The sequence below is a fragment of the Poecilia formosa genome, unplaced genomic scaffold (assembly GCF_000485575.1).
Source record: "Poecilia formosa unplaced genomic scaffold, Poecilia_formosa-5.1.2 Scaffold374, whole genome shotgun sequence".
NCBI classification, from domain to species: domain Eukaryota; kingdom Metazoa; phylum Chordata; class Actinopteri; order Cyprinodontiformes; family Poeciliidae; genus Poecilia; species Poecilia formosa.
This window is the reverse complement of record NW_006800313.1, coordinates 413,530-434,720: the sequence shown is the minus strand read 5'-3', so window position 1 is coordinate 434,720 and position 21,191 is coordinate 413,530. Positions and strand designations below refer to the sequence as shown.

Here is a 21,191-nt window from a genome sequence, read left to right as displayed (position 1 = left end):
TACAGAAAACAATACATAAAACAATAAATAAATACAGAAATAAATACAGAAAACAATACATAAAACAATACAGAAAACAATACAGAAATAAATACAGAAAACAATACATAAAACAATACAGAAAACAATACAGAAATCAATACAGAAATAAATACAGAAAACAATACAGAAATAAATACAGAAAACAATACAGAAATAAATACAGCAAATGGAAATATATATTTATGCTTTTATTTCTTATCAAAATATATATTTATTCTTTTACTTACATATTTCTACTTTTATTTTTATATTGATTCTTTTACTTATACATTTCTACTTTTATTTTTATATTGATTCTTTTATTTATATATTTCTACTTTTATTTTTGTATTAATTCTTTAATTTATTATTATGTTGGATATATATTTATTCGTTTATTTTTTTATTTATATATTTATACTTTTATTTTCATATTGATTCTTTTATTTATTATTATGTTGGATATATATTTATTCGTTTATTTTTTTATTTATATATTTATACTTTTATGTTCATATTGATTCTTTTATTTATTTATGTCCGATATTTATTTATTCTTTTATTTATATATTTATTCTTTTATTTATTATTATGTCAGTTTTGGTCCTCCATAGGTGAGGGAAGAGAGACGAGAATAAAAAGCTGATAAACTGGACTCCATTCAGCCCTGTCAACTGTCAGGTCATGTGATTTATTCTAGGGAAACAGAAACTCGGGCGCTGTTCTCTCTGTGTGAGCCGCTGTTGCCCCGCAGCTGGATCTGGATTCATTTGGACTTCAGGGCTGACATGGACGTAGAGAAGAAGAACTCAGGCTGCACACAACCAGAGAGCTGGTAGTTCACCCATTCATTTCTGTAGCGTTATGTAACATCTTTAATTTTCTCGCAGGATTTCTGACAAGTCTTTTTTTAGGCGTGCAGCTGGAAAGTTACGAAAGTTGCAGAGTCAAGAAGTTTAGTCAGGTCATCGCTTAAAATACGTAACCGTCCCGTATATGTGCCTGTTAAATCCCGTACTGTTCCGTATTCTACAAATGTGTATGCATAGACAGTTTAGATGCGGTCCCCAAGTACTTTATTATAGTAGGCTGCCCCAGTCGTTGTTTCATTCACGGTGCTGGTGTTGCGATATTGTGTCCAACTGCTTTCTGGGTAACACAGACCAACCGAGACTGCCGCCGCAGTCTCTTACCCCCCGCCGCTTAAAACATAAATATATAGGGACTGGTCCCTTGGTAACCCTAGTCGAATCGCACCCCCCACCCCTCCACTTATCAGACTAGGACGACGCGCATTAGTGGGCGTCCCTTATTTTTATTTCTGAAAGGTGGCAACCCTAGTCAGGTCTGATGACAGAGACGGTGACTCAGACCAGGAAGTAACATTTTTCATCATCTGTTGGACTGAAATGGTTCTGCTGGTTCAACTATCAGCCGCTCTGATTGGCCAGATCGCTGCCCAGGTTGGTCACCATGGCAACGGGTCAAGGCTTCCTGGACTCCGAGAAAGATGAGGGAGTCATGTTTATCCAGGATAAATTATAACGAACCCATGATCAGATCCACAGATCGATTAGGTGAACCACGGATTGATTCTTCAAGCTTTCTTCAAATATTCTAGATCTATTAACTAATCAGGTGAATGATATCCAGTCCATCACGTTTTCTTTTCTTCAGTAGAGGAAATTGACTCTGTTGTCAATCCTTTCAGTTCAATACAAATATACTTTGTTTATGCCAAAGACAAATTAAAGGTTGCTGTAACTCAAAATCATCCAAGAATCTCCAGAGTTGTTGCGAATAGTGATGCTGTGGGCTGGAAGGACCTCCAGTAGCAGTCAGTCTTCCAGCGTATATTAGGAGGCTTCTGACTGAAGACTGTTTCTGTACGATGGTCTCATGCTAACAGCTCAATATCCAGGCAGCAGAGTAACCTGTGCTAGATGACACCATCAGCTGTTAGCTAGCTCTGTTAATCCACCTCCTCAGCTTTTGTTGCTCCTCTTTAGTTCCCTGTCTGCTCATCAGGTTAGAAAGAGAGACGTTATGAAGGCTGGAGCTTCTTCCTCCTCTCTCTGCTCTCTGGTTTCGATGTTAGCATTTATAATTTATAAACTGTTGGAAGTATTTATGTCAGATTAATGTGTCCATCATCTGATAAACTTTGATTAGGTGAATAATACCGCAATGTTAGCATGGTGTGCTAACCCTCTGTGCAGTGTGGAGCCAACAGGAAGCAAAGAGGAGCAGCTGTCGCTGATCAGCTGGAACATCGACGGTCTGGATGGAGACGAGCAGCCAGAGAGAGCCAGGAGCCTCTGCTCCTACCTCACAGAGTGAGACCAGGCTCATTTTCAGGGTCAAGGGTCACTGCAGATGTGTTTCTAACAGGTCTCTCCCCAGATACTCGGCTGATGTGGTGCTTCTGCAGGAGATGGTGCAGGCCTACATGCGGTTCATGCACAGACGTCTGGGAGATGCCTACAACTTCATAGAAGGTCCTGCAGCCTGAAGGCCGTCTGATGACTGGGTGACTCGGGGTGGTGGTGTGTGTTTTACAGTGTGTGTGTCTCACGGTGTGTGTCTCATGGTGTGTGTCTCATGGTGTGTGTCTCACGGTGTGTGTCTCCTCCAGGTGGACAGGACGGTTACTTCACCATGATGCTGCTGAAGAAGTCCCGCCTCAGGCTGCTAGATCACCACATTCTCAACTTCTCAAAGTCTCGCATGATGAGAAACCTGCTGGTTGCTCAGGTTCCTGCTCGTCCACAAACAGCTAAGTCCTGTCGCCCAGGCTTTTATTGTGAAAATCCGCTCTGTTGGGCCAGGTGGAGTTTGAAGGCCAGAAGCTGAGTCTGATGACGTCCCACTTTGAGAGCTGCAAGGTCAACTCTGCAGAGAGGATGAGGCAGCTAAGGCTGGTGATGAAGGCGATGAGCCAGGCTCCGGATGACCAGACGGTTCTGTTTGGAGGGGACACCAACCTGAGGGACCACGAGGTCAGATTCCTCACCTCTCCTCCTAGGGGGCGCCAGCGCGACCCATTCTGATTTTCTGTTAAAAAATGTAAAAAGTCGGCAGGAAATTTTAAAATATTCCTGGGTAGTTATATGATTAAAACTGAAACACAACAAGTCTGAAAAATGACAAACAATTCAAATTAATGTAGATTTTTTTGTTAAAACCCAACATAGTAACCAGCCAGTGAATTTTAAAACATCATTAAAACATTTTGTGTTTTATGTATGATGTTTTTCAGGGACTTTTAAGACTAGTTGTGTTTCAGTATTGTCAAAAATGAACACATAACTATTAGACTAATAATAGTTAATAACAGAGCAGCCTGGTGGGATCAGAGCAGCCTGGTGGGGTCAGAGCAGCCTGGTGGGGTCAGAGCAGCCTGGTGGGATCAGAGCAGCCTGGTGGGGTCAGGGCAGCCTGGTGGGGGTCAGAGCAGCCTGGTAGGGTCAGAAGAACCTGATGGGGTCAGAGCAGCCTGGTGGGGTCAGAGGAACCTGGTGGGATCAGAGGAGCCTGGTAGGGTCAGAGCAGCCAGGAGGAAGTTAGAGCAACCAGGAGGGGGTCAGAGCAGCCTGGAGGGGGTCACGGTTAGGCTTATAATTCCCAGGATGAAGCCCAGGTTTGTTTCCGGGTGCTCTCAGCCTCCTCCCTGGCGTTCCCTGCAGGTGGCTGCCGTGGGGCTTCCCGGGAACGTCGTGGACCTGTGGGAACAGCTGGGAGAGCCGGAGAAGTGCCGCTACACCTGGGACACTCGGGCAAACACCAACAATGAAATAAAATTCAAGTGCCAGTTCCGATTCGACCGGGTGTACCTCCGGCGGGCGAGTGGGGACGGTGTCCTCCAGCTGGAGCCTCGCAGCATGGCGCTGATCGGCCTGGAGAAGCTCCGGTGTGGTCTGTTCACCAGCGACCACTGGGGGATCTACTCCACTTTCTCTGTGACGCGCACATGAAACGCTTTCATTTGTTCATTTAAATTTTTAAAACAGATAATTTTACAGAAGCTCAGAGTCATCTGTGACATCTAAATGAAACGTTGAAGATGAAATGGTTTGATAACAGGAGCCTCCTTTCCCTGTCAGTTCTGGTCATCCAGACTTTTGTAATTTAAGTTGAGTGGAAGAAAGAATTGTGGTAAAAACGGGCACACAAGCAATAGGTAATGACATGGCTAGAATATAAATCCATGTATTAAGACATTTTTATTAGTCTAATAAACAACACATAAACAAACGCTGTAAACCAAAACTTTCAGAATTTACCAAAATAAATACTTGAATTCTCTGTGTGATGGATCTATATTATCTACACGTTTTGCGTTTTAACCAAATTACTAAAATAAATAGTCTATTAAATGATGTTCTGATTACTGAGCTGTACCAGGAGAACAAAGTGGACAGAAACTTGTAGCTTTTAAAATCCATTTTAACATTTTTACTTGGATACGAAGCACACCAGCGCTTCGTATCCAAGGAGAAGTTTTGTTTACTTCCGGGTTGTCGCTGCTGAGAACACCAACACGCCCCAAACACCGAGCCGAGACGGCAGAGGAGACAGAAGACGAAATACTGGGTAAAGAAATACAAGCAGAGTTATATTAGCAAGGCACAACGGCGTGTTTCTTTAACGTTAGCCTAGCAATTAAAGCACATTAGCTACACAGGATAACGAAGAAAAACATTAACTATGCTGCACCGGGTTTTATTCTTAGCGCGTTATTTACATTTAGAGCTCAGAACATTTTCTTCTCTAAATCAAGTTTACTGTAATTTAAAACGACTTTAAAGTCTAAAATATGAAAACCTGCGGCTGGTGGTGATGGTCCTGAGCGAGGAGACGAATTTAAACTCAAAAATATGTTCTTGATCTTAAAAGGAAAATTAAATGTTGGAGCTCTGAAGAATTTTTAATTAATATTATAGTTATTAGTGAAACTCCACCAGATTGAACCAGCTGTCAGTGTATATTGAAAATAAGAGCTGTAATGCGACAAACACCTGGGAGCATCCATTTTTACTCTACACATCCATTAGAGAGGTGTGCCGATTGATCGGCATCGATCATAATCGGCCGATTTCCGTGAAAAAGTGTATGATTAGTGATCGCCCATCACTGTCTCTTGTTGCCGATCACCTGTATCTCATTCGCAGCCTGCGTGTGCAGCGGTCTCTTCTTTCCTTCACACCCGCAAGCGCGCAGCAGTAAATCCTAAGCAATGTGGTGTGGAACACGAAGCTGAAGTTGGTTTCCGATTCCAGCTTTCTGATTTGGGAAATGGCTAAAGTTCGATTCCACCTAATTTTTCACTACTTTCCGTATCTTCAATCGACTCTAGTTTAAAAACTACAACACCTAGACTCTTCAAACCTGGACTGGATGATTCTGCTCTAATAGCGGAATATTTAGAACCATGTTTGTGATTTGTAAAACTTTTATCTGATTTGTGAAACTTCAATAAAGGTTTGCATCTGTGTTGCACTAGAATTGCTCCAGCTCCAAAACTACAAGTTGAGATGCAGAATGAGGGAGAAGTTCTGCCTGACCGTCATATGAAGCCTCTGGGACTGATGATGTCATAGCGGCTGATGACATCATCAGTCAGCTCACTCTTGAAAAACGTCTATTTTTCTATATCAGATGTTTTATTGAGAGTAGAAGGTTTTGATATGAAGCTGAATGTTTGTTTTACTGAACATCAACACTTTCCTTCTTTATTACAGAAACATGTTTGGGTCAGACAGTAAAGAAATAACGAACAGCTAATTTAGAGATAATTATTTATGAAAAATATTTTTTAATGGAATGAAACACCATGTTTCATTTTTGCTGCTGATAGAAAAATGACATTTGAAAAATTGTTCCTCAGAGTCACCAGCAGGTGGCAGCAGCGCCTGCTCTCAGCTGTCAGGAAGTCTGGACCAGACTGGGCTTTTTCTCCCAGTAAACCGGTTCGTCTCCCAGTTTTCTTCCAGTTCACGGAGCCGAAAGGCGGCTTGAAGCGGGGACAGCTCGCCGGGATGGAAGAGTATCAGAACGGCAGCGAGGTCGGTGTCTGAGCCGGTAGTTTACTTTGGTTTGCGGATGTTAGAAGGGAGGAGTTAGCTGGAAGCTAACCGGCTAACATAGCCGCTCCCAGCAGCTCCAGGAAGGTTGTACTGGAAATAGCTGATTTTTTTCCTGCTGTTGTCTGACTGCTCGGCCTGTTGATTTACTGCTGATGTTCTGTGATGTTTTTCAGGGTTCATTCAACTCAGAGGAGGCGGAGAACGTCGTCAAGGAGGTAAAACCACGTCATTTTCGTTCGTCTGCTTAGAAACGGCCTCGGAAGCTTATTTAACAATTGTATCAACTTTTTCATGCGATTTTTGAGCATGGATTGAGTTCACGTCTAAAAATAGACACAATAAAGACTTCAAGACAGTTTAAAGCCTGTTTCCTGTTTGTGTAATGCCGGCAGTGTTCATGTTTTAATCTCAGCATTTTAACTTTTTCTGATTTATTGTATTTAGTCAATTTACTGACAAACTGGTCAAACGAGGCTTTAAAATTAAAATGACCTCCAATAGTTTGTTTTTTTATTTATTTATTTATTTTGCTGCATTCATGTTCAAAAGCTGATTTAAAATTTAAATTATCTATCTCTATTGCACACAGTGTTTTTTAAAGTTGATGAAAATTAGAGGTTAGTTCATTTTTTAAAGGTGTTTGTTTTTGCTTTTATATTTTAGATGCCAAATTTTACAAGAAATATTTTCTATTTCTAACATTTTCCAGTTTATAGGAAAGTAACAGCTTATTTTAAACTTTGAACAATGAAAACCTACATCAGTCTAACGCAGTTCAGATGTTACTGAATTTTATTTTATTTAAATCTCTCCTGAACTTCAGAGTTGAGATTGAAAACCGGAGTGACTAATTTATGGTTCCTGGTTTTCATAAATTGGCTCTTCTTTAAATTTTCCATTGATAAATTTTATTTGCCAGTTTCTTTGTGTTTTGTGTCGTGTTAATGTGTTGAACACCCTAATCTGCTCTTTCTGTTGGGTTGTTGCAGCAGAAATCAGCAGCTCAGATCAGTAATAAATCGTGTATTTTTAGTGTTTCCCTGGCAACGCGCCGCCCCGCTGACTAACTCATGACTGATGGCGGTGTGTTTGCGTCAGGGCATCGAGAGCGTCCTGGGGGGAGACGACTACAGCCAGACTCATGTGAACAAATGGACGGCCGCCGTCGTGGAGCGCTGCCTCACGCAGCTCGTCAAGCTCAACAAGCCCTACAAATACATTGGTACGCAGTGGACAAGTCAAAGCCTGCAACACCAGCCTCTGTGTTCACTGCTAAACTGGCCATCGCTGCTTTCACAGATTGGTACAAATTCAGCTACAAAACTATGATTGGGAAAACCCGGCATACCTTCACTCTGATCAATATTCGCAACCATAACCACACTTTAACTAATAAATTCATCACTTTAACTAATAAATTAATAACTTTAATAAATTCATTGCTTGAACTAATAAATTAATCATTTTAACTAATAAATTCATCGCTTTAACTAATAAATTCATCACTTTGAGTCGTACATCATCAGGCCTCATTTCAGTGATTGGACTAATAGACAGAAACCTTCCAGCTCAGTTTGTTAACTTCAGTCTGAACCTTCATCAGTCAGAAAGCTGGAGCTGCTGAGTCAGAATGAACCTGGTTCTGTTCTTCTGTTTTATGAAGATTTGATGGTTTTCAGCCCCTGAAGATAAAATAAAGTATAATAAACTGTTTGTGCACAGTGACGTGTTCAGTGATGCAGAAGACCGGCGCTGGCCTCCACACAGCCAACTCCTGCTACTGGGACACCAGTATGGATGGTGAGCTGGGCTCTCAGGAAAACTTCTGTTTCTCTGATCGGGGATCAGAGTTCATCCCATAATAGTCTGACTGTTGTCCCGCAGGCAGCTGCACCGTGCGGTGGGAGAACCGCACCATGTACTGCGTGGTGAGCGTGTTCGCCGTCTGCATCGCCTAGGAGCGGCGGGGCTGCAGCGCTGCGGGCCGCCGGCAGGGGGGGGCGGAGAGCTTCAGGGTTTAAACTGCTGCAGCGCTGCGGGCCGCCGGCAGGGGGGGGCGGAGAGCTTCAGGGTTTAAACTGTTGCAGGGCTGCGGGCCGCCGAAATGGGGCGGCAGAGAGTGGTTTTGTATCAGAGCTGCTGCACAATAAACAGTTTCTGGACCAAACATGTTTTATGTCTAATCTTCTTTTATTCGTTTCAGTCTGACGGTTGGTGTCTAAAAGTTTCCATAGCAACGTCACATCCTACATTAATCTGAAGCTCGTTGGTGTTTCTGCTCGATATTTCTCTCATTTATTGATTAATTAAACTGAATGAAGTTTTTCTCTTGATGAAGCAGGATAACTCTGAGCTCAGTGTGTTATTAAAAACTAATCAAGTTTTTCTGCTGCTTCATTTTCCTCCTCTGGTCCTGAACCAAAGTTCATTTGCATCTAGACCTTTTCAGACATGATGCTGCCACCACCATGCTTTACTCTTCATGGTGGGGGGGGGTGTCTATTTGCAAATGTTGGCTGAATTTACTATAATAAATGAATATTTATTATATTGTAAATATCATTCACTATATTTACCATATAGTAAATAAATATTTAATGTATTATAATGATATAATAATTGAATATTTACTCTAGTAATTGCTGGCAGGTTTGGACTGGTCCATCACAGGAACTTCCTGAAGCTTCATAAATAAATCATTTTAATGTTTAAGGTTTGCAGAAATTCATCTTTGAAACCAGGAAATGAACTCAAACATCTGAGAAACATGAAACAATTTGGATTTTAATTGACTTGCATTTTGAGCAGAAAGTATCTACAACAAAAGCTTCTAATTGAAAAAAGAAAAAAAAATGTCATCAGGTTTAACCTGGATCAGCAACACAATGGCTTTTATTTTGAAAAGCAACTTTGTTTTCTGAGGAGGTTCTCATTATTTCCCATTATTTTTTAGGTTTAAACGTTTCACAGAGAGCTGCTGCTAGGTCACAAGCTTTTCCAAATAAAAGCCTCTCCTGTATTTGCAGATGCAGCCATCACGTCTCGGGTTTTGTTTGCACCACCTGAAGGTCTCCTCAGAGGAAGGAAGTTTGGAAACGACCCTAAAGGTCAAGCAGCAGAGGAAGAAGAAGCTGGTGGCTGTTGCAGCAATGTGGCTGTTGTAGCAACATCTGTGTTGCAGCAACGTGTTTGCGCCATGCAGCGGTCAGAAGTTCTCCTTGTTGAAGATGAACTTGACATCGGCCTCGGAGTGAGACAGGCACTGCTTCTCCAGAGACTTCCCCAGCTGAGGCGGGCCGCACAGGAACACGCCCACCTTGGACCTGCCAACCAGAACCAGAACCGGAGTTAGAGGACAGAACCGGTGAGCCACCACCTTACCAGGTACCGGCCTCACTTGGGGTGCTTGGCAGCGATGTTGGTGAACTCATTGTCCCAGTTGGGCTTTCCATAGAGAGTCTTCTGCTTCAGCCCGGTGATCGGGTCGTTCTCCGCCTCGTGGTGGACCCGGAAATGAGCCGCCTGGTTCCAGAGCAAACACAACGCTTTCACTGTTGGACGCTGACACAAACGGGAGCCAAGGGGCGGTCGTAATGTTCTGCCTGGACCAGTACCTCCGTCTCCTTCCAGCGTGTCAGGTAGATGTTGTAGCTCAGGAAGTCGGCCATGTCTTTGTCCGCCATCTGGCGCTCCAGGGACTGCAGGAGGTCCGCGAACCACTCAAAGGCCTGGGTCTCCGGACACAACCAGTAGAAGTAGATCTGCAACAGAACCGCCCGTCAGACAAGGTTCTGGTCGGGTTTTACTCCAGAACCCGCTGCGGTGCTAAAGCTTCACGTTAACCGCTGAACAAACTAAATGGGGATGGAAAATTTGGCTGAATGCGACTGTTACCAAAAATTAACAACTTAAGGGTTTTGGGGGTGGGGCTAAAAAGTAGCTCCACCCCCAAAATCACATGCTGCTGTGATTGGCTGGCTCTTGTGTCTGACTGGGACGAAACATAAATCCAGATCTCATTTCTAGAATAATTCAGCATTTTTCCCTGACATTTCCCAGAAAATTTTAATTAAAACAGATTTTGTCTCTTTTAGATAAAGATGGTGACATTTTAACCTAACAGCATTCTGAAAGCTGATATTTCCCTGTCTGAACCGACGTGTCCCACCTTCTTGGTGAAGACGTCCTGGTTGTTCTGGATGCGTTTGTACCACACAGACTTGAGGATGGAGGCGAAGGGCGTCACGCCGATTCCCGCCCCCACCAGCATCACCACCTCGTAGCGGAACACGTCTTCGCTGGCGGTGCCGAACGGCCCATCGATGGCCATCCTGAGGACCAACACAAAAACATGCAGGCCGACCTGCTGTCACTGCTACACAATAACACCAGAGCTGGATGTTTACAGGGCAAAAAGCAGAAGAAGATGTACATTTAGCTCCTCTCATTCAGTCTTTTATTCATATTTCAATCTAAGCTGAGAAATGTGACACCAGAAACGTCCTGCCTCTTTGCAAAACATGCTGTAAATCTGTAAACCCGTCATAAATGTCAGCTTAGGACTAAAAGGAAAGCCAGGTAAATATAATGAGCTTTATTGCTGTCTCTTTAAGTCGGGTCGGCTAACAGCAACCTTTTCTGATTGGTCAGCATCTAGAAGTGTTTGAAGATCAAGTTTGATGCTTTTTAAAATAATTTCTGGATAAATGTGGAAGCAGAAGTTCCAGTTCAAACTGATTAATTCATGACAGTGAATAAGTGCCACATCTCAGATTCTCTGATGGTTTTAGTTTTGAGCTGCAGGTAGTTTGGAGGAAGGCAGCAGCTCTGATGGATCCAGCAGGTCTGAATAGCAGCTCTATTATCTGCACCTTTTAATGGTGCAACTGCAGCATTTCTAAGGTTTCTATGGCTGCCGGCTCATTTCTCAAACACACAATACGCCTCCCACAGCGTTCAGAGCTGCTTTCAGCGGCAGCTGTCAGGTTGGAGTAATGAGGCTCGTTTTCACAGCGCCGTACTTTGGGAGCTTCCAGGCCTCCTGCTGCTCCGGCTTGTCCCCGCCGCAGGCCTCGTACAGCGCCTGCGTCCAGTCCCCGACGATCCGGATGTGGGCGCTGAAGTAGTCCTCCTCCGGGGCGGAGGTCAGGGTGAAGGGGTGCCACTCCAGCCTGGAGACGGACGGGCACTGGATGAAGACGTACTGGCCCACCTCCATGCTAAAGCCTTTCTTCTTCATCTGCAGCTCCAGCGTCTTGGAGGGATGCATCACCACCTGGGGGGAAGAACAGGAACAGGTAAAGGGTCAGGAACAGGGTCGAGTAAAGGGTGAGGAACAGGGTCAGGAAAAGGGTCAGGTAAAGGGTCGGGGTCAGTCTGGCTCAGTAGAGTGCAGTAACCTTGGTGATGACCACTTTCTGATGGGACCGGTAGAGGCGAACCAGCCGCTCACAAACGTACAGGAACATGGGGCCCACAACCCACTGCCACGTCTGAGGAGAGAAAAAGGTTTGAGGAGAGAATCAGATGGAGACGATCTGACCGTTCGGTGGGCGCCTTGGCCCGGCGGCTCACCCCGGGCGGGTTCCCTGCGAACACGGGGACGGCGCAGCCTGACTCGTTTTTGCCCCAGTCTTGGAAGTGGTCGGCGCACTTGTTGGGGTTGTTGGTCTGCAGGCTGAGCGGAGTTTGTCCTCGCACGATTCGCCTGCAGCCACAAACGGGTCGAGGAATCATCAGAACATTCCAGCTAAAGCCGGCAGAACCACAACGAAGCTGACATTATTCTCCTTTAGTTCACTTTTAGTCTGGAACATTAAACATTTATGTTGAAACATTACCAAGAAGCTTCAGGTCTGAACCCTGATCTGGACATCAGGTTCTGCTGTCCTGCATGCCAATGCTCTTCTGGATCAGCACCAGGTACTGGCAGAACCTGCTGACCAGCTAACTGGGCCGTGTCAGCCAGTCACATGAAGGTGAAGTCAGTCTGAATGTTTGCTAGAGTTCAGAGGTCAGACTGCTTTTCCATCTGGAGTCTGACACTTGATTGTCCGTCTGGATCCGACCAGAACAGGTTCTATTAAAGTTTTTCTTTAGACTGTCTTGTTTGTGTCGTTGCTTCAGGCTGATGGTTGCTCTGGACCGTCCAAAACCGTTTAAGTCTAGAAAAGTCCGGGCCGGTTTAGTCTACGACCTTTGACCCGGATGTGTTTCTGATCTTACCCGTAGCCGTGGAACACCAGGCCAATGAAGAAGATGATGAAGAGGTGGTGCGTGTACCAGAACACCTCGAAGTACGACCTCCGGATGACCTCCATGGACGACGTGATGATGAGGATGAGAGCCAGCGTGATGGCGACGCCCGTCAGCCCGGCGATGGTGGTGAACATGACGATGGTGGGGCTCTGCACCAAGCACAGGTACTGGGGTTACTGGGAGGTACTGGGGTTACTAGAGGTACTGGGGATTACTGGGGGTTACTGGGAGGTACTGGGGGGCACTGAGGGTTACTGGGAGGTACTGGGGTTACTGGGAGTTTTACTGGGAGTTCTACTGGTGTTTCCTGGTAGTTGTGGTGTTTGATCTCAGTGTGGTCAGCCTGCATGTTCAGCTGCAGTTTCTCTATAAATCCTCGGCTTGTTGACCAACTTCCCTCTTTTACCAAACGGTGTTTTGACAGAATGTTGTTCCTCAAACTGCTGAGATTAAGAACGGCAGAAAAACCTGATGAACCATGAAGGTTAGCTGATGAGACGCACTGCAGATACCTGGAGATGTAATTATTATTATTATTATTATTATTATTATTATTATTGCTTTAGGGTTTCATGAAACCAACTCATATATTCAGATCAGAACCGCAGCTGCAGCTCCAACAACCAGAACCAAACAATTACTCTCTAATAAAAGCAAAAAGTATTTCGTAAAACGTTTACTGAAGTATCAGTCATTCAATAATTAAAAATTACAAAATCAGATGGACAAAAATATAAAGTTAAGTGGAAACTTCATGTCAATAATTCATATAATTAACAAAAAATAATAAAAACTCTGAAACTTTAACAAAACCTGCAGGTTTATGATTCTGGTTTGACATGTTTGTTTTCATTTAGTGGATAAAAAAATCCAGAAATTTTACTAAAGTGAAGAAATCCTTCAAAATAAAATGACTGAAGTAAAAGTAAAAAGTGCAGAGCAGGAAAAATACTAAAATAACTAGTTACTCCCATCTCTGAGTATAACTAGGTTGCTGATGACAGAGACTGATTCATCATCATCATCATCATCATCATCATCCTCCTCCTCCTCCTCTGAGCAAACTTATGGGAAAGTTATAAAAAGAATTGAAGAGGAAACGTTTCTCTGATTGAGCAACCAGCGGTTGCTTTCACAACGTTTAGCAACACTGGAAAGCTGCCAGGTTGCTCCATCGCCAAGCAGCAACCACAGAGCGTTGCTGGGGAAGCGTTGCTCACCGTCTCGTTGCTCCTGATGGGGTTGAGGAAGGACGCGTTGTCCCCGTTGCCGATGTCAGACAGAACGAAGGGCAGCAGGTCAACGCTGCGGTTCAGCTGGGCATCCATGAAGAACTCAAAGTTGAACAAGTGAGCAATGATGTGGACGGCTGCAACAGAGCAACGTTCAGCAACAGAGCAACGTTCAACAACAGAACAACGTTCAACAACAGAGCAACGTTCAACAACAGAGCAACGATCAGTCATCAGCTTCAGTAGAACCATCAGCTCTGATCTCTAGGGATTTAAACGACTGAAAAGCAGGAAGTTGCTTTGGCTGAATGGGGAACCTCAGGGCTGTTTACTCACTCCTCTGTTTTACTTTGCAAAATTAATAAATAAATTGATCTAGAAGTAAATAAATTGATCTAGAAATTAATAAATTGATCTAGAAATATGTACATTTACAATGAAGTAAATTAAATATAAAATAAATAGAACTAAATATAAAACTAAACAGATTAATAAATCAAAATGAACAAATATAAGAATAAGAGAAATAATGATGAACATAAATAAAAACAGTTTGTATCTGTTGTTTCTCTGACCTGTGTGGAAGGCGATCATGTAGGCCACCAGCTTGTGAAACGTCAGGTTCCGGTCCAGCTGCCGCGCCGCGGTTCGGCTGCAGCACTGTGGAGACACAGAGAGTCTGACGAGAACTGGATCGGAACCGAGCCGGTTCCCGGAGCGGTTCCTACCTGGATGGAGCCTCGCAGCAGCGACAGCAGGTTCCTGCAGACCGGCAGCAGGATCAGCATGCAGTTAAAGTTCAGGCAGGCGGCCGGAGCTCTGGCCCAGGACAGGGCGTGCTGCGGAGACACAATGCATTACTGGTTCCGATCCAGCTGCGACGCTCTGACCCGATAGGTCCGGAGCCGCTGACCCGCCTAAAAATCGGAACGGTGGAGGCAGCATCATGCCGGGGATCTGATCCCAGTTTATAGGAGACATTATCAGCATTTTTCTCCACTGTTACTAAAAGAGGAAGAAACCTGAAAGTCTGCAGGTGGAGCAGCTGCAGCTTTAGAGGAACTGAGACTGAAGCTCCGCGTGGTTCACAGAGTACAGAAACTACTGAAATAACTCCAAATAAAACAGAATAAAACTGTGAAAACAGGCTGCTGCTCCGCATGTTTCAGAAACAGCAGAAAAACTTTGAATAAAACAGAGAAACTGAATAAAACTCTGATTAAAACCGACTGAAGCTCCCCAAGTTTCAGAAACAACTAACAGAAGAACTCAGACTGTGGCTGAAGCTGTGACCTCTGACCCCTGACCCGGTCGGTCCGGACTCACCCCCAGCAGAACCCGGGTGTAGAACCAGCGGTCCACCAGGAAGGCCATGTAGAAATTAACGAACAGGAATCCATTGATTCCCAACCAGACCAGCTGGAGAAAAATAAATGATGAATGAATAGTTATAAATGACTAATTCACAGAAATATTTCCATGGATCCAAACGGGCGGTTCTGCTCGGCTTTCATGACGTCACAGTTAAACTATTAAAATATTTAATTCATAGTAGAATTCATAACCAGCAATAGTTTAGATCTATTGATCAATAAATATCAATTATCTAATAATTAAATGTTTTAAAGCAGGTTCTACCGCAGCTGAAGGTTTTACTCACAATAACAAAGATGGAAAGCCCCTCATTGGCTACGAAGTTCCCCATGGCGACTGAGGAAGAGGAGGGAGGAAGGCTCCTTTATAGCTCCGCTCACTCAAACAGGAAGTGGCTCACACTGAAACAGGAAGTAGCTGCTTCCTTCAGCGGACCGCTCCAGTTTTTAAATAAAAACTTTTTATTCCACATAAAAAAACAATCAAACCGGAACCTCATGGTTCCATCAGAACCGAACCACTTCCTGCTGCGGAGGTCCACGTTAAATAATCTGCGCTGCGGTGGCGTTCCTCCAGCAGGGGGCAGCAGTCAGACATGATGGTGGCAGCATCATGCCCTTGGCTGCTCCCTGAAGTGGTCTAATCAAAGCCTCCCAAATGCAGACTCTGTCTGCCCGGCTCACTGCAGACCGGTTACTGTGGCAACGGCCTCACATGGCCGCGGCATGCTGGGTGCCGTTTCCATGGAGACCACGAGTCCTTCAGAGGAATAACCGGATCAGAACCAGAACCTTATCTGGATCAGAACCTGACCTAGTCCAGTGGCTGACTCTGTCAATTCGCCTTACATCAGAACCTGCAGGTCAAACTGGTCCAGTCAAAGTAAAGCTTCAGTAAAAACTAATGTGAGTTTAGAGAAAGTTACTCTCAGCGCCGGACCGGACTGGATCAGACCGGGTCGGACCGGGTCCAAACTGTCGGCAGTTTGGTGGCGGTTCTGGGAGGAAGTGACGTCAACACTGAACTGCAGGACAGGAAGTGGATCATTTCTAAGGCAGAACACCACCTGAAGGCCAGTCCAGACCAGAACCAGAACCACAACCAGAACCGGGTCTGAACTGGATCTGGGTTCTCCATCCGGTCCGTCAGTCTCATTAAGTTCTGTTTGTTTAACTTTTGTTGTGGACGGTTCTGGATTCTCTGGTCCAGAACCGACCTGGATGCTGAACTCCCTGTGAAAACCATCAGCAGCATCCCACAGCATGATGCTGCCACCTGTAGCCTCTGAACATCTGGGCTGCATATTGATCAGAGGATTGATCAGAGGATTGATCAGGTGATCTGAGTTGATCTGACCTGAAGGATCTTGTGTCGTCCATCTTGGTGACCTTGAGCTGTGGTGAAAATTGGCTCCAGTCTGAGGGTTAAACCATCATTGTTGATTTATTGATCTATTGGTTTATTGATCAGTTGAATCTCTGTGAACAGAACCTTCCAGATGAAGTGATTATCAGCCGGTGAAACGAGGTCGTGGTTTATCGTTTATCAGTTCATCTGGATTTAATAAAAGCCTCTGAATCTTCCAGTGGATTACGGACCATCAGGTCGCTGCTGATTGTTTCTGGGTTTAGCCGCCATGGTTACATCATAAAGCCTCAGAAACATGATGGAAACCACAAACGGCACTGCGGCAACCAGGATTTATTATCTACTGCTGCTTGTTCTGAACAAACAGTTTATTTATCTAAAACCAGACAGTGGAGCACACTGAGCAATAAGCTAGTGCTAACTACTAATGCTTCACGTTAGCAGCAAAGCTAATGAAGCCGTTTCCAGCTGAAACCAGATGTTTACATAGTCTACGGCTTTTCCTGGCATTTAATATGACCTCTCATCCGCTTCTTGGTGATATCATAGCTTCCTAAGCTTCTGATTGGTCAGTTAGCAACAGTTCAAATCTACTGCTTCCTAATGTAACACCAAGATCTCAGGAAGAGAACCAAGAGCAAAACAAACGTTCAAAACATGTTTTTATGAAACAAGTCCTGAGCTAACAGTACCTGAGCTAACAGCACTAAGCTAATAGCACTGAGCTAACAGTACCTGAGCTAACAGAAGCTGAGCTAACAGCACCAAGCTAACAGCACTGAGCTAACTTAGCTGAGCTAACAGTAGTTCAGCTAACTGCACTGAGCCGCTAACAGTAACTGAACTAACAGTAGCTGATCTAACTGCACTAAGCTCGCTGCACTGAGCTAACGGTAGCTGAGCAAACAGCACCAAGCTAACAGCACCAAGCTAACAGCACCAAGCTAGCAGTAGCTGAGCTAACAGTAGCTGAGCTAACAGCACTGAGCTAACAGCACTGAGCTAACAGTGCTGAGCTAACAGCATTGAGCTAACAACACTGAGCTAGCAGTAGTTGAGCTAACAGTACTGAGCTAACAGCACTGAGCTAACAGTAGCTGAGCAGCAGGCTGACGGCTGCATGATTTATTCAGCTGGTTGGAGGTTTGCTGGACAGATTGAGTTCAGTTCCTCTGCTGGGAGCTGCTGCAGCCTCTGATGCTGATCTGATTATAAACTTGTCCCTTCACTCCTGCTCTTCCCTCCATGATGCTGCGTTTCCTCGCCGTCTGGTTCTGATGTGACAGAAATGTTTGTTCTGGTCCAAACAGGAAAACCTGGAAAAGATTAACCCAAAGATGGGTTCATCTTTCATATATTGGTTCATATATTGGATGGTTCTGATCACATGGTTCTTCATGTTGGAATGGCCTAGTTAAAGCTCAGTTTCAGCATCTTCCAGACTTTAATGGTGAAATATTATTTTTGGAAAGCAGAGGTCAAAGGTCAGCAGAGGTGTGACAGAGCAGCACATCAGGTGTAATCTACATAAAAGGCTTTCAGGAGTTTTTCCCTCCTAATCTGACAGAAGTGAGATTAAATGTGTTGCTTAGCGACGGTGACATCATCGCCGACCCATTTCACACTGCATCATCATCATCATCATCATGAGCCGCCATGCTGCATGGAGGACGCCATGTCGGCGAGCTGCTGCCATTAGGGAATCCCTGGAGAGACACGATGCTGCACTGTCGCCATGGAAACACTAGGGCTGTAGGAGGAGGAAGTGACATCACACATCTCAGCAGCTTCCTCCTCAAATATTTAAGTTCTGGACGCACCAATCAGAAAACAGACTGGCTCTTTAAAGATTCAGCAGAAGCAGAGGAGATCCTTTAGCACAGCTAGCTTCCTGCCACAAACCAGGCCGAGACCAGAACCTCAGCAGGACCAGAACTTTGGGAACCAGGGCCAGTGATGGTCCAGTTATGGTCCGGCTTTGGTCCAGAAAACCGGACCAACACACTCAGTATGAATAGTCAGTATGTTGGAACACCCAGCTGTGTCCATGAGCAGTGCCGCCCTGCTTGGCTTGGCTCGGTTCGGGTTGATCTTCAGTCTGCTTTTCAAGCTGACCCGCACCGTTCCTCAGCCTGCTTCAGGTGAAGGTCCAAAGGTCAAAGGTCAGGTTGGGGCAGAGCTACGGGCGTCACACAATGCGGTCCATTGATTGGAGGACAGAAAACCGTTTCTGCCTGAGACAAGAACGAGACATGCTAACATGCTAGCTGTCCAACTGGCACGACGCCATGTTGGGTGGTTTAGCTCCGCCTTCCCAGAGATCCCAGTGAGGCTAACTGGTTATGGAATCAGTCTCCTGAACCGCAGCGTAGCTAACCGAACCGGGCGGCCATGTTGGGTTCTGGAGGAATCTGGACAAGTTCGGCGCCGCCCACCATTTGATCTACTTTGGAGGTTTTAATCTGTTCAATCTATCGCTAGATCTTCATCTTTATGTTTCTGTACTATTTTCATGTCAGCCTGTCTGATTCTGCAGCCTCTGGCCTAAAACCGTGCTGCCCTCTACAGGCCGGGCGGTGGAACTGCAGCTGAATCTTCAGCTCAGTTGGCGTTACGTCACTCAGCACCTGTCAGGAACAAAATGTCCACATCTGTTAAAAATTGAAATGATCTTTGAATGTTTTATGTTCTTATTCATCACGTGGTAAATAACACGTGGAACTTTTCATTGAGGCCCCGCCCCCCACCTTATTTGGGCTGTGACGTCGCGGGACGAAGCCACTAGTTGTGCAGGATTAAATGTTGTTCTTTCGGCCACGAGGCGCAGAAGAAGTGAAGCGGATCTGATCTGTTTCTGCTGAGGATCTGCAGAAGAGCCGCTGGTTCTTATCAGGCCGCCAGCCGTCGCCGCCAGGCCGCTTATCGCGCCGCTCCCCGCGCCGCAGGGCGGACAGAGGGGCGGGAGCTCCAGCTGGAGCCGGCGGATGACGCGGGGTCAGGTGGAGGCAAAGCTTCTTAGCGCGGGTTGGGCTCGGCTCAGAAAACTCTTCTCTGTCCGCTGGCAGCAGCTGCAGCAGCAGCACCCATCTCTCCCGGAGCCGCGGCTGCACCGACCCACCGCCCGGACCCGAGCAGCGGGCAGCGCCAGCCCGGCCAGCAGCCTCCCAACGCGGCTTCAGCAGCTCCAGGTAAGGCCGCCGCTCAGGTGCGGCTCTGCCGACACAAGTTGAGCAGTTTGTCTGGAAAGCAGATTTAATGTGATTAATGAGCTGCTTCTGTCATCATGTTGTTTGAACTCCAGCAGATGGAAGTTAAAGATTTCCTGTCCTGCTGCAGAATCAGATTTCATCCTAAAACTAAAAGCTGGAGTTTCTTCTAAACGTCACCTGAAGCTGGTTTAAATGTTTCCTCCATCATCAGCATCACCAGATGCTCTGCTTCATGAATTTTATGCCGGACTTTAATCACCTCCCCTCCTCTGAGCAGCAGCCGGACTCTGAACACGTTCCTATCAGATCAGAGCTGATCTTTATTCACACGTTTGTTGTGGAAACTTTAATCATTTATGGCCTGCAGAGGCTCACAACTCCTTCTGATTTTATGTCAAGGCAGACTGACGCTCAGTATTTGGCTTCAAACAGTTTTCTAATGTTGTATTGTTTTATAATTATGTGGATATAAACTTTTATAGAAGCTGCTGACATTTTCGCCTACTTTCTACTCTAATATAATTCTAGATCCTCAGATCAATCTGTTAATCTGATCTGACCCGGCTGTTCAAAACTATAAAATTCTGCTATTATTGGTCCATAAATGCACCTCCAGCTCTCTGTTTTTAAAATGTCTGATGCTTTCATGCATAAATAAAGATAATCGTCATTTCTTCCATTTCCCATGTGAGATGTTCAGAGGAAACCAGGAATGACTGCTGTCCCTTTAAGAAGTCTTTGTCCTCTGATTGGCTGACATGGGAACGTAGAAATATGACATTATTTGTTTTGAAACAATTAAAATTTCCAGTTTAACCAGAATTACTGAATTTCTCTGACAAATAAAACCATTTAGTTTAGAATCATCAGACCAAACAAACTCTGAAGCCTAGAAACGGTTTAAACGTCGTCCTGATGGATTCTTTGTATTTTTCATTATAATTTATAATTTATTGATGCTTGGAGCAGCAGGAAACTTGCTGGCCTCTGCAGGAATGTTCTGGAGTGTAAAATCGGTTTATCCGCAGATGTTTGGTCCTATAGGCGCCATCAGGAGCCGTTCACCGTCACATTCTTTCTTCCTGCCCTCGGCGTCTTGTTTGCCTGTTCAGTGAAACGTCCCAAAGCGAAGATAATCTAATTGTCCCCGTTTGGAGGAAAACAGGGCAAGCGTCTGGAGCTCATCTGTCCCAGCTGCTCTGGAATGACAACTTTCCTTCAGAACGTCTGGGAAACGCCAGCAGCAGGTCCGGAAGCAGTTCTGGTACCACGACTCCTGGGTTCTGGTGGGTAACGGCGCACCGTCCGCTTACTTCTGAACTCTAGAAAAGGATTCACAGACCCATTGTCCCTCCTTACTGGGTTTGGTTCCCCGTTGTCTGGAGAAGAAACGATGAATAAGGAGCTGCCACAGCGGGAAAACACACACCGGTGCTGGAGGAGGAAGTGAGGTCTTTGGTGAGGTCTTTTTCAAGGTCTTGTTGAACTTTTTGATGAAGTCTTGATTAGGTCTTTGTTGAGGTATTGGTGTGGTCTTTGTAGAGGTTTTGATTAGGTCTTTGTTGAGGTCTTGATTAGGTCTTTGTTGAGGTATTGGTGAGGTCTTTGTAGAGGTCTTGATTAGGTCTTTGTTGAGGTATTGG

The 21,191-nt window shown here is 45.0% G+C and overlaps 4 protein-coding genes across 6 annotated transcripts in view; 3 read left to right on the top strand and 1 right to left on the bottom strand.

Moving 5' to 3' along the window:
* Nucleotides 1-658: 658 nt before the first annotated feature.
* On the top strand, nt 659-4,339 carry LOC103154119 (tyrosyl-DNA phosphodiesterase 2-like). Its single transcript, XM_007575290.2, has 6 exons — nt 659-856; nt 2,241-2,357; nt 2,425-2,519; nt 2,657-2,775; nt 2,850-3,020; nt 3,708-4,339. Exons 1-6 carry the CDS (start codon nt 810-812, stop codon nt 3,993-3,995), a joined length of 837 nt encoding a protein of 278 aa, XP_007575352.1. The 5' UTR covers nt 659-809; the 3' UTR covers nt 3,996-4,339.
* A 206-nt stretch (nt 4,340-4,545) lies between these two features.
* Nucleotides 4,546-8,277, top strand: LOC103154118 (dynein light chain Tctex-type 1-like). Of its 2 annotated transcripts, XM_016662471.1 has the most exons (6): nt 4,546-4,611; nt 5,906-6,086; nt 6,281-6,322; nt 7,206-7,329; nt 7,830-7,907; nt 7,992-8,277. In XM_016662471.1, exons 2-6 carry the CDS (start codon nt 6,060-6,062, stop codon nt 8,063-8,065), a joined length of 345 nt encoding a protein of 114 aa, XP_016517957.1. In that variant the 5' UTR covers nt 4,546-4,611; nt 5,906-6,059; the 3' UTR covers nt 8,066-8,277. The 2 variants fall into 2 exon arrangements, with proteins under 2 accessions (XP_016517957.1, XP_016517956.1); XM_016662470.1 differs by lacking the exon at nt 4,546-4,611 and having other exon boundaries at nt 5,909-6,086; nt 7,141-7,329.
* Nucleotides 8,278-8,866: 589 nt separating this feature from the next.
* On the bottom strand, nt 8,867-15,364 carry cybb (cytochrome b-245, beta polypeptide (chronic granulomatous disease)). Its single transcript, XM_007575288.2, has 13 exons — nt 15,258-15,364; nt 14,924-15,016; nt 14,326-14,436; nt 14,173-14,257; nt 13,586-13,734; nt 12,333-12,514; nt 11,682-11,814; nt 11,507-11,599; nt 11,129-11,382; nt 10,276-10,438; nt 9,722-9,868; nt 9,505-9,629; nt 8,867-9,430 (listed from the first exon to the last, which is right to left on the bottom strand). The coding sequence occupies exons 1-13, from the start codon at nt 15,300-15,302 to the stop codon at nt 9,313-9,315; spliced, it is 1,698 nt and encodes a 565-aa protein (XP_007575350.1). The 5' UTR covers nt 15,303-15,364; the 3' UTR covers nt 8,867-9,312.
* Nucleotides 12,456-21,191, top strand: part of crfa4 (cytokine receptor family, class I receptor 4) — a 27,947-nt gene continuing 19,211 nt past the window's right edge. The window contains exons 1-2 of one of the 2 annotated variants that reach the window (XM_007575286.2): nt 12,456-12,529; nt 19,161-19,527. The gene's annotated coding sequence lies outside the window, so the exon portion shown is untranslated. The remainder of the gene's footprint in view (nt 12,530-19,160; nt 19,528-21,191) is intronic. The other variant, XM_007575287.2, reaches the window with a different exon arrangement.